This window comes from Mustela putorius, unplaced genomic scaffold (assembly GCF_011764305.1).
Source record: "Mustela putorius furo isolate JIRA1106 unplaced genomic scaffold, ASM1176430v1.1 tig00003896_pilon_pilon_pilon, whole genome shotgun sequence".
Lineage (NCBI taxonomy): Eukaryota > Metazoa > Chordata > Mammalia > Carnivora > Mustelidae > Mustela > Mustela putorius.
In genome coordinates, this window is record NW_025422045.1 from 1993748 (window position 1) to 2006262 (window position 12515).

Genomic DNA, 12515 nt, shown 5'->3' on the forward strand with positions numbered 1-12515 from the left:
GTACTTGTTGTTTCTCTCTTTGTTAAATGTCTCCATTTTACATAAGGCCCTCTCCCCCAACATTGCTGTTAAAATTTGTTCTAAAACTTATCTTTCCTTTGTTTGATGGATTATAGAATACATGACCTTTCATACTGAAGTACAAATAGCCTGGTTTTAGGTTTTACGGTGCTGTTCCCTCACTTGCCAAACTTCTTGGTTGGTGACAAAACGAGTCAGTTTGTGCATGGGTGCTGTTAAAAATTGACATTTGTATTAGGACATCTTGAAGTTCTAAGCTAGGTTGTATGAAAGATCCTATCCCATAGCACTGAAAATATCTTCACAATCACTATGGCTGATACTTATACATAAAACGCTTACGATTATACATATGAAAGGGACACTTCATTAAGAAGAACATGAGAAAGGCTGTGAGAAAAATTGAAAGGGAGATTCCACTAACTAATACCTGCTGTACGCATTAGGAGAGACAGAAAAGTATACACATAATTCCCTGACAGAACTCCCTGACTTTACAACTTTGTTAGAAAGGAAAAAGAACTCACCATGCATAACACAACTGGAGAAGCATAACAGGAGATTTGAGCTCTAAGAGGCATAGTTATGCTCAAAAGAAAGAACAATTGGAGTTGGAATAACCTAGGAATGCTCAGGGAGAAGATGAGGCTTGAATTTAGATTTATAATGGGTGAAGGGTAAAGTGACAGCTTTCCACAAGAAGAAAACAGTAGGGGGCAAAATTCAAAATTCGGAGTCTGGAAAGAAGGCATCCTTGCCTTGAGGACACCTGTGGCCTAGGACCAGAAGATGGGGATTCACCACTGTTGGGTTAATAAAAGCCTCCAGCTATGGCCCAGGGACAGGTTGAGGGAGGCTTTGGGGAGCTTGCTGGGGGCCAACTAACTACCTGACTCAAAGGCCTTACTCAAGTATCTCTTATATAGCTGGGCTGAAGCAGGTTCTTGATATCTTTGAAAGCAAGGCTTATGCTGAGAATTTTAATACTTCAGTTAACCTGATCAGAATGAACTAGATTGGGACACTATAGAAATGACTTAAACTGTACTCCCTGGCATGGTTTCAGATTTTATCTAGAGCTTCAGTCTGCCTGGGAGGGAGCTGCTCTGTTTATTATAGCACTTCACATGGGATTGAGAAAATTTAAGTTTTCCATATCAAAGAATGGGGAGGTGGTGTTGTAGGTTACCGGGGTGTCCCAACCTCCCAACTGATAGCTGTTGGGACTCTTGTATGCTTCCTATTCTTTATTTTGGGACACAGCTCTGGTAGCTGAATTGTAAAGAGAAGTAAGAGCTGTTTGGGATGTTTGACACTGCTGTACTCTGCTTAACAGCCTGAAAAGGCTCTTTCAACAATTTTAAACATCAGGATATAGGCATAAAGCCAAGAAGGAGATTTTCAAATAGGTGTTGTAGAAAGAGTAGCTGGGAGTTTGAGTGAAAATCTGGCGCTATCACTTACTCAGTTTTGGGCCCTGATAATACTTAATTGATTATGTGTTTTTCTACAGGTGAAACAGGGAATGATGAAGGAGGGGTTCTCAGTGGCTTGTCCAGCACCTCCCACCATCATCCCTTGCAGGCCTTCGGAAATGTGTGTGTACCTGCAGACTGAGAGTGGGGGGCGGTGGGGGAGGTAAAGGCGTTCTGGATTGTTCCGAGTTGGGGATGCCTACAAAACTAGCGGGCGCAAGCCAGACACCAAATGTCTCGCAATGCCTGAGGCAGTGCCACAGATGAAAACTCCTGCTCCAAATGCCACAGAGTCCCATTAAGAAATGCTGACACTCCCCACAAGGTTCCCTCCAACTCTGAGGACGTCATTATGCCCTGGCAGCACCCCGGGCCAAAGGCTCTCGAGCCCCGTCCAGAACATTCCCCCAACTACACCAACGGCTAACCAACTCATCGCTCAGGTTCGACTTACAGTTCCCTTCTCAGAGGCACCTGCCCTGGTGCCCATACCAATCTTACTATTATACTGTTTCATCATTACCGGATTAATGTCTGTCTCCCTCCACCCCTCGGTAAACTCCATAACGGCAGGACTCGTGGATATTTGTCGGGGTCACAGCGGCGCTAGCCAACACTTTTTTGAATAAACGTGAAGAGCGGACGAGCCGAGAAAACACAACCGGCGTAAACGCGAGCCCAATCGCGGCGGGACCCCACCGCCTCCCCCAAACCGCGGGAACTTCCGCCCCTTCCCTCTCCTCCCGGCGCCCCCCTTCTCCTTGCCCGTGTTTGTTTCCGGTGTTTCAATAAAGCTCGATTCGGTTCGAAGAAGACCCGTTCTTCCGGGAAAATGGCGGCTCCCGCTCGTACCTCGGAGTCCACGCCGGCGGCGGATCCGGCGCTAGCCGCGGGGGGTGCTGAGGAAACCGACTGCCCGCCGCCTCGCCAGCCTCAGCCCCCGCAGAATGTCCTCGCTGGCCCGCGGCTTCGAGCCCCAAGTTCCCGAGGACTTGGGGCGGCGGAGTTTGGCAGAGCTGCGGGAGATGTTGAAGCGCCAGGAGAGACTTTTGCGCAACGAGTAAGCTTGGGTCCCGCCGAGTCACCGCCAGGCTTCTTCGGTTCGGTGTCCCTGGGACGCGTTCCTTCCCCTCCTCCATACCGGGTTCCTTTACCTGGAAGGTGACCTTGTCTCAGATCCGTTTCGATCCCGCCGGCGAGTAGAGGGCCTCCAGCCTTAAAGCCGGCTGCGCCCTGGTTTGGCACGTACCTACGGCCGGTGCGGATGGTTAGCGTGCGGAAAGGCAGCTTAGGGGTTTCAGCTGTTCCCTTAGCTCCTTGTTTTAATTACCCGGCCACTGTGACGGTTCCCTGAAGAGAGGGTCTGTATCCTAAATACCCGTGTACCCCAGCCTCCCTTGCCGCCCTTGTCGTCCCCAAAACATCTTGTCAGTTTCATCTAGAACCTGTAGGAAAGCGAAAGAATGGGACACAGAGTGCTGTATTAAGCAGGAAAAGTTGGTCTCATTTAGCTGGCGGTCTTAACGACTTTAGCAGCTGAGCAATACAATGAACGTGAAAGAAACTTAATGGAGCAGCTTGGTGTAGGAAGGTTTGAAGGAATGAAAGACAGAAGACAGCTGGAGGGTATTTTCAGAGAAGTTCCCAGCCAGGGGGTGTAGAAGGGTGGTTGTGGGACTGGGAAAACTACATCAGGCATGGAGTAATTTGGATATGTAGATGAAGGAGATGGCTGAAGTTTCCAGCTTGTATAGAGAACCACTAATAAGAACAAAAATTGGGGAATAGATCTGAGGTTGATTTTACTTAGGGAGGGGGTGCTGAGTTGAGGGGAGAGTTAATTATATGTACTTAAAAACTGGAGAAGTGGTCTTGAGGACCCGGAGAGAGAAGGCTGAGGACATACAGGAATCTCAACTGCAGAGGGATGTTAATGTTGAAACTGTGGGAAGGAATGTAGTGTGAAAGAATAAAAAGCCAGAGGTGTACTCTTCCCTCCGTTTCTTATATGGATAAAGAAAAGAGAATCTGAAAAGAAACCTAAGTCATTCAGCAAAAATGATCATTTAGGAGCTTTCTAGTAGGGCAAGTACTTTGACTTTGTGAGAATGGGTTTTTAATCTATAGCAGGGACTTAACTTTTTGGCCTCAGGACCCCTTTATACTGTTAAGACTTACTGAGCATGCCAGGGAGCTCTTGTTTTATGTGTGTTACATCTACTGATGTTTATTGGTGTGTTAGGAATTACAGGTGAGAGGGGCACCTGGGTGGCACAGTCGTTCCACTTTTGGTTTCCGCTAAGGTCATGATCTCAGACTCAAGATGGAACCCCGAGTTGGACTCTATGCTTAGCATGGAGTCCGCTTGGGATTCTCTCTCCCTCTCCCTTTCCCACTTATGCTCACTTGCTCTCTCTCTCACTCTCAAAATAAATCTAAAAAAAAAAAAAAAAAAAGGAATTCTAGGTGGGAGATCTTTAAAATACAAGAATACACAGTCATGAGCCATCAGAGCAATGATACCACATATCATGTGGCCCCTGGAAATCTCTGCTGTACCCATATAAGATAATGAACGTGGAAATGGCAAGTTATGACTTAGTGCTATTAAAAAAATAATTCTGGCCTTGCAGAACCATCCACCTCCCCTCCCCACGAAGGTCTTGGACATCTCACTTTAAAAACTGCAAGTTTTGGAGTATATTAAAGAGTATTATATGTTTAAGATACTTCTGCTGAAATTCTAATTAGGCATATGAAGGATGTTTTTCCTGCATCCCCTTGTTTTGTTTTTTTTTTTAGGGTATTTTAGATGACGACTTATTTCATTCCTGTTCTGAGGCTGTTGGAGGTCAGATTTTTGACTTACAGATAGATTTTTCTCACTTTGAGGATAATGCTCTCTCTTTATATCTCAAGTTTGAAAACATGGCTCTGACAGATACATATTTGTTTCATTTTTTTCCATTCAACAGAAAATTCATTTGCAAATTGCCCGACAAAGGTAAAAAGATCTTAGACTCTGTTGCCAAAGTGAAAGCTGCCATTGCCGAATGTGAAGTTAGAGGAAAAAGTGGACTGTTTCATCCTGTTAGTTTAGACTGTAAGCTACAGCAAAAAGCAGTTGCAGTTGTTGATGTGGACACTGAAACGGCCCAGAGTTCTGACCGGATACTTGATACTTCATCGCTAGTCTGTGGCTCTTCCTCTGTAAGTAACACCGAGTCATCTAAAACCACCTCCCAGCAGCGGGGACTTGTACATCCTCCTCACGAAGGCGATGAAGAGGCTCCCGAAGTTGAGTACATAGTGAGCGCGTGCCCAGCTTCCCGTAGCAGAGCCAGCGCGCCTTCCTCCTACGCAGCTGGTGAGCGTCTCCTTCAGCATCATGTTTCAAGTCAAGCAGAAGATAATTTGAGCAGCTCTGACAGCCTGTTTATTAATAGGTTACAGAGGATCACAATTGTGGACTCAGGTGAAGAGCACTCAGAAGAGAACAGGAGTGCTGAGAACTTGGCAAGGTTCGATAGTGGGGCACAGAAGAAGCCTCATTTCATGGAAGTGCTAGAAACTCGAGCCAAAAACCCAGTACCCCCACTACATAAATTTAAAACTAATGTGTAAGTACTATCAGAAACAGGCCTGTCACAGGCACATACTATTTGTTAAACTCAAAAAATTGGAAGAATGCTTTCAGTTCAGTGGACTTTTTTTGTGTGGGAGCTACTTGTAGTTAGCAAAGAGCATCTTGTGGAAATAGCCTGACTGGATGGAGGGTTTGTGTTGAAAAATACTTAGGTTTTCAGCCAAATGATTGAATGGGTTTAAATAGCAGGTAGAGTATTAGAGTTCAGGGTGGGCTTAGCCAACATTTGATATTAAACCCGGAGAGAGAATTTATTATGACTATTTTCCACAATAATTTTTTGGTATGTAGCTCCCCCTTTGATTAGACTGTAAGCTAAGGGAAAAGGAGCTTTAGAAGCCAATGGACTTGACAGTGAAAGATGTTTGTATGCTCACTATAGGTAAGGAACTGGTGCTGGGGTGGCACAGAAGTAAAGATCCCATTCCTCAAAGAATTCAGGATCTAGGTGAAGACCCAAGGCCTACCCACTTGGAAGAACATTGAACTGTATCATAACAACTTGAGGGGGAAGAGAGCTAGGAAGGGGTTAAAGAAATTGAAAAACAGATTGGGGCAGGAGGGTAAACGAACCATGCTTCTGAGTTCCTTGTCATAGTTTTGTTTCTGAGATTTCCAGAAAAAGAAAAGCTCTTTGAAGAGAAAGGAATTTTATCCAGTGTATTTAGCCTACCTGTCTGTAATTACCAGGCTTACATTACGCACAAAGTGGAATCACTACTACTTTTCTTCGAAAAGCTGAGAAGCTCTACTTAGAAATACCTAAAACTTTCAGAGAATTATTATAGAGTCTTTAAAGTGTAACCCTGCCATTTTTTTTTAACTTGAAAACATTTTATTCTCTCTAGAAAAACCAGGAAGATGAATTACATTAATTTTTAGGTAGGAATAAAAAGTAATGTTTGTACTCTTGATGTACAAAGTGAGTAACCTCTCATCTTGTGTGCAGTGAGGTGTATTTCCTCACTTCCAGGAAGAGAAAACCAGAAGCAGCATCTAGTCAGTCAGAGGATACACTGACCCTGGTTCTTTTCTGTGGTGCTTTAGCCAGAAGCCGGAGTGGGGAGAGCCAGAGGCCTCCCGTGTAGTTAGAGCAGATGGGAAAAGGCTGGGCCTGGACTCGTGTGGATCAAGAGATTCCATGGGTGAGCAGCCTTTGACTCCTTTTCTGTTCTATCTTTGGCCTCCACTGTGCCTTTGGGCACCCTGTATTTCCTGGGTGCTGGTAGCTGCCTCTTACCTCCCTCTAGCTTAAGTGTTTCCAGAGCTTCCGATTTACATGGCCAGTTACCATGAAACCTGCCCTGTGGGTGTTCTGTGGCACCTCAGACTTAACCATGTGCAGAATAGAACGCATTTCTTCCCACGATTGCTCCCATATTCCCTAAATTCATAGTGCCGCCACTTTATTTTTTTCTCCCAACGTGTCTTTTGCTTCATCTCCCTATCTGCCAGCCATATAGACCGACAGTATATTTTGTTGATTTTCATCTCTATGCATCCTCCTTTCAGAGTGAAGGCTCTCCCTCTCCTGGGCTAAAACTGGCTTGGTCTGGACTCTAGGCTTAATTCATCTAGTCCATCTCCTCCACTGCTCAGAGTGAAATTCGTACAGTGCAGATCTGACCCATTACACAGAACTCCTTGATGAGGCCTGGGCCCGGTCTACTTGCCAGCCTTACCTCACGGCCTTTCCTCTGCACACCACCCCTTGAACTCCCTTTGCGCCACACCGTGTTGCCCCTCACTCCCCACTGGGATGCCCTCCTCCCCTCATTTACATGGTGAGCATTTATTATTTCAAGATTCCTCAAAATTCACTCTTTAAAAACGTCTGACAGCCTCCCTGTCTTCCATTAGAACTTAGGGTTTCCTTTCTGTTCAGTGTGACAGTATGTATAGTGTGAACACCACCTCTGCTGAGTGTTCTACAGGTGGTATTCCGGCACGGAAACTGTGTACAAGTTTACAAGTTTGTTTACTGGACAGCAAGCCCATTTGCGCACGTTTTGGAAGGGAAAGATGGAAAGATGGCTTCAGTTCAAGTGTAAGGTTGTAAGAACAAAGGATAATGCAGAGAGCTTATCAGCCTCCCTATTTGTTGAAACAGTAGATTGTCCTATTACTCTCCAAAAAGGTGCCAAGTTAAATACTCCTGTTTCTGGAGTAAATACGACTAAAAACAGGAAGGGTCTTTACGAATATAAATATTGGAAACTACTTATGTTTACCTTTGTAGGATAATTAACTGCTAAGGTTAAAGGCTGCTTCTGTGTGGGAATGTTGTAAATGTGTCTATAAAAAGAAAATAGTCTGATGATATAACAAATTTGCCCTCCAGATTACCTTCACAACAGAATGATTCATCTAGTCATTGGCAGAGAAGAGGGTCTCCCATCTCCTCGGAAGAAAGGCAGCTCAGGGATAAGAAGCATCTTGATGATGTCACAGCAGCCCGGCTTCTGCCACTTCACCATATGCCCGCACAGCTGCTCTCCATAGAAGAATCTTTGGCACTTCAGAAACAACAGAAACAGACTTATGAGGTATGTAGAGTTTTAAATGTTTCTTAAATGCTGCCAAGTCAGAATTTACATCAGAAGTTCACAGAGGATAGGACTTAATAGAAGGGTGCTTGAGAAATGGTCAGCTCTTGCCATTAGCTCTCAGATGTGAGCCTCTGGTTTTCTGAGAGTCTTCAAGTTGCTAGAACCGCAGGACACAGCTGGAGATGATCACAGCTACGTGCAACAGCGGAGTGGTTTTTGCCAGGAAATGTGGGAAGACCACTGCAGAATTCCCCAGTCTCACGCCCATGCTGTCAGACTAGCAGGAGCCATGCTTCTCTGTCTTCCACCTCGTAAGCCCCATGTGAGAGGGTCTCTGTGGTGGAAGCTAACCAAGAATCAGGGAACCTCCTCCAGGTTTCTGTCTCCTGCCAGACAGGGAAGAGCGTAACATCGGAGTGGTGTGATGTTACCAACAGGCATTTGGACACGGAGCTTAAAAGCATGGTGTGCAGGCCCTCGTGAAGACAGAAGAATCGCCGCTTTTAATAACTTCATTTTGTATAGCACTTACTTCAAAGATCTGGGAGTTCTGCACCTTAAGCGTGTATATGGACAGCTTGTGTATAGAATAATGAGATGGGAGAAAATAGGTGAAGAAGGGAGGGAGAAAAGAAAGCGTCCAATGTACTTACAGTAATAGTTTGACCCTCCCCCAGAATAGCAGCTTAGCTTCGTAGACTTGCTTACGTAGATTTTAATCAGGTAGTAGATGCCAGTCAAGACAAAACCAGGCTGTTGTTCAGACTTGGCTTCTCACCGAAGCGCAGTTGGCATGGATTGGCATTTTCAAGGCACTCCTTTTTAAAAGCCATTTTGCTTCCTTGAGTAGCAAGGAAGCTCCCCTTGGGGAACAGGTTTTTAAATTATTTATACGATCTTGAGTGCCTGTCCTGAGATATCTGTAGGTTGAATTCAACTCCTTGGAAACCAGTTTCCTCGACAGAGTGCTGTTAGCTGCCACTTCAGTCCTGCGTCTCCAGGATATTCATGGCCTGAGGGGAAAGACACCAAGAGGTTCAAGTGGTAGGGGCAAAAGCATGAGAAAAGCAAAGAGCCAGATTGAAAATGGGCATTGCCACCTGCCATCAGCCTGTGGTCCTCTCATTGGGTATCTGCGAGCACATTGGCAGTGTCTAAAATTTGCTTGGACTTTCTGTCACAGTAATTTTCATGGGAACTTAATTTGGAGAGGGATAGTCGGTTTTTTTAAAGTATTGGTTTCTTGATTTCATTGTGACATTGAAATACAACTCTCAAGCCTGAAAGCCATGGTTTCATTGAGGAAAGAAGATTCTTTTTTGGAGAATCCACACAGCATTAGTGATTTTTGACACTTGATAGTTGAAACTGCTGTGTGAGTGTGTATGCACACGTGTATGTGTCCACATACTTGAAACTCTGTTCATGTTTGTAACTCATAGTGCTCTGCAGGTTCTTCGGTTTCCCACGCAGAGGTGGGGTATTTCAGTGCACTGTTGTGTGTGAATGGACGTCTGACCACGACTGTGGCAGGCCGTAGCCCTCACCAGCATTGCCTGCCCCGCCCATCCGTGGTAGGCACAATTCAAGATGTGCACACTGCTAGAGAGAGCACTGAGGGAGCTGTATGCCCTTTTATTTCCACTTTAAATGACTTCCTGCTGAAAAAATTGTATGGAAAGGATGTGAATATGTAACGTTTTGCTTTGATTTTTTTTTTTTTTTTTTTTTTTTTTTTTTTTAAGGAGATGCAGGCCAAACTCGCAGCACAAAAATTAGCTGAAAGACTGAACATTAAGATGCAGAGCTATAATCCCGAAGGGGAGGCTTCAAGGAAGTACCGAGAAGTGAGGGATGAAGACGACGATCAGTCCTCTGGAGATGAATTCTGAAGATGCCAGTGGGATGTAAATCTCTGCTTGTTGAGTTGTCATGATCCTACATCAGACTTTCAAACAAGTATCAAGATCGGTGTCAGACATTGTCGAGGAAAGGAATTTTTTAAAGTTACACAAAGGTAGCTATAAAAACAGCCCAGTTTGTCTTATCAAAAGATGACTTTCATGTGCTTAAAAAGTTTAATATTTGAATATTGTGTTTTAACCATACTGTATTAAAGTTTTGCAGTATGTTGTGTGTTGGTCTGATATTTTAGTATATAGTAAGCACAGGATTTTTTTTTCTAAGCCAAATGAAGCAGGTAACTGCTCTTTTCCTGGCTCTTACCTCTGTGGAATAACATTTATTACATGTCTGTCAGTGAAATACTTGGTTGCCCCAGGCATCACCTAAAATGAATTAGGAACATAAAGTTTCTTCCTTTTTCAAGGAATGAAGAGAGCAGCCCAGAAAATTTTATGCATGTTTGCATGGGGTTAATGAAGTAATTGGATGTGAAATACCTAGGAAGACACTCCTAGAGGATTCTGAAATGTTTGTTTCCTTCTTCTGTCTTCTCTTAGGAAGAATGTTACCTTTTTATTAGGAATAGGAGTACTTTTAGTTGGTGCTGGAGGGTGGACGGTCTTTCTGGATGATCATATTTGCCCAAAGTGACACAAGATACAGGAAAAGTCGAGGGTGACTCGGTGAAGGGAGGAGCTGTTCTTAGGCTTGATCTGACTTGAGTTCATTGCTCTAAGAGGCGACAGGTTCAGTTTGGTAAGAAAACAAAATTTTTTTAAACTACAATTGAATTGTCAATACACCGCCTCTCCCCACTCCGCAAGAGCCATATATAGGCTACAGAAATCTCAGTCTCCTATGTATACACATTTATGTACTTTTCAAGGATTACATGGTTTTCAGAGATTTCTTTGTTTAATATGTTCGAGATTCTAAACAGTGCTGAAAGGAAGAATAAAATATTAGAGCAACTTCACAGTGTTAATGGTGATGTTTTATGGGTGTTTAATTAAGTTTAACTTGCTTTAAAAGAGACTTTCATATAAGACATTTTCCTGCAAACACATTTAGGAGTGCCAGGAAGGGCTGGGTTTTCCAGCATGGACTTCCAGATAGGGCTGGTGCTTTCCATCCCCTCCCCCCACCCCTCCCCTGGCACCCTTCTGCCCTCCCCCTAAAAATGTGCAAATACACTGAGCTAACAAATTCATTATTTCTCCTTTTAAAAAACAATAAAAAATGGATTTCACAACATAGAATTATTCCTTAGAGAATAAAATGATACATTTCTGGAAAGCCAAGTAATGTGGAAGGCGTCCCATGCGTGGACACACAGTCCCCTGTTGTCAGATCACCCAGAGAGTGCCTCTGTTAAGATTTGGGTATATCTACTTTACATACTCTTCCATATGTTTCTATTTTCAATAATGCAGTCATACGGCACAGTTGTTTTATAGCCTGCTCTATGTATGGTAAACATTTTCCCATTAGTAGATACTTTGCATTTTAGATAGCTCCAGAATATTCAATTTTATGGGTGTGCCCTAACTTTTAAAATTAATTTATTGTTTAACAGTTTGTTTGTTACAGCGTAAACTGTAATCAACAATGCAATCAACATCTTAAAAGATAATCACATTTGTACAAAAATTCTTTCCAGAAAATACCTTTCTATAAGTGAGATTGCTAGTTGGGAGTATAGCTAAGTTTTTGAGATTCTTGATCTATATCACTCACCACAAAGACTGTGTCCCTTTATGTTTCTCCAAGCAATATCAAACTCCCAGGACTGAAAATGGCTATTTAAAGTGTTTGCTAACTGAATAATCACAGGAAAGGATGATTTTTTAAATTTATGTTTCTTTGCTTAATGAAGGGTGAGTGATTTTTCATGTCTGTTGACCATTTATGTTCATTCTTTTGAGCATTGCTTATTCATATCTTAACTGTATTTTCTTGGACAATGTGCTGTTTTTATTGGTCTATAAATTCTTGATGAATTAAGATGTCCAGCTTTTGTCATATGTTCTTGTTTTAGTGTGTTATTTTCTTTGTAATAGTTTGTGGTGTCTCAGTGTAGTAGTTTTCTTCAGAAGGCAGTCTTTGTGGTTACGTCTGAGCATGCCTGCCTTAGCCTCAGGATGGATACGTATTCATCTTTACTTTCTTCTAGGACTTCTTAAAAGTTTCACTTTTATACTTCTCTTTAATTCAAAAGGAAATTTTTAATCCATCTCAGGTTTTCTTGGGGAAGCCATATAAGGTAAGATTTAATTTTAATTTTTGCAGAGAGTTGACCAATTGGTTCAATATTATAAACCACCATTTCCCCACTGATTTGTAATGCTGTCGTTATAGGATATTAAATTCCCATGTGTCTTGTACTGTGGGCCTATTTCTGGGCCTTGTAGTTTTTCCTGCATTATTTTAATAATTATGGCTAATATTTGGTATACAATTTCTCCCTTATTCTTTTAAATTCTGTCCAATATAACCTCCAGAGAAGTACACAAAACAGGTGTGCAGTTTAATGGGTAAAGCAAACAGCTATGTAATCACAAGCCAGATGCAGAAAAGCTACTGCCAGGACTCTGAAATGTCCCCATGTCCCCTGTGGGTATGCTGTTTATCCCCCAGAGCTAACTACTCTTCTGACTTTAGAGGAACACTGACCCCTCTTTAAACAATGGTTGTACCGGTTCCATAGGCAATAATATGGTTAGTTTGTTTTGCCTACTTATGCCTTACAAAAATGGAATCCTACTGTATGTGTGTTTGATGTCTTTGACTCAATCAACATTGCTTATGAAATTCATGTGGCGTAAGTGCGGCTTATTCATCTCATAGCTGTGTAATGTGCCACTCCGTCAATCCCACTTCAATCTGGTGTGGCGAGCACTTCCCGTGGTATTTTCAGTT

At 43.1% G+C, this 12515-nt stretch overlaps 1 protein-coding gene across 1 annotated transcript; it reads left to right on the forward strand.

Moving 5' to 3' along the window:
* The first annotated feature begins 2317 nt into the window (after positions 1-2317).
* Positions 2318-10581, forward strand: POLR2M (RNA polymerase II subunit M). Its single transcript, XM_004777296.3, has 4 exons — positions 2318-2556; positions 4472-5116; positions 7484-7688; positions 9437-10581. The coding sequence occupies exons 1-4, from the start codon at positions 2444-2446 to the stop codon at positions 9581-9583; spliced, it is 1110 nt and encodes a 369-aa protein (XP_004777353.1). The 5' UTR covers positions 2318-2443; the 3' UTR covers positions 9584-10581.
* Positions 10582-12515: the final 1934 nt, after the last annotated feature.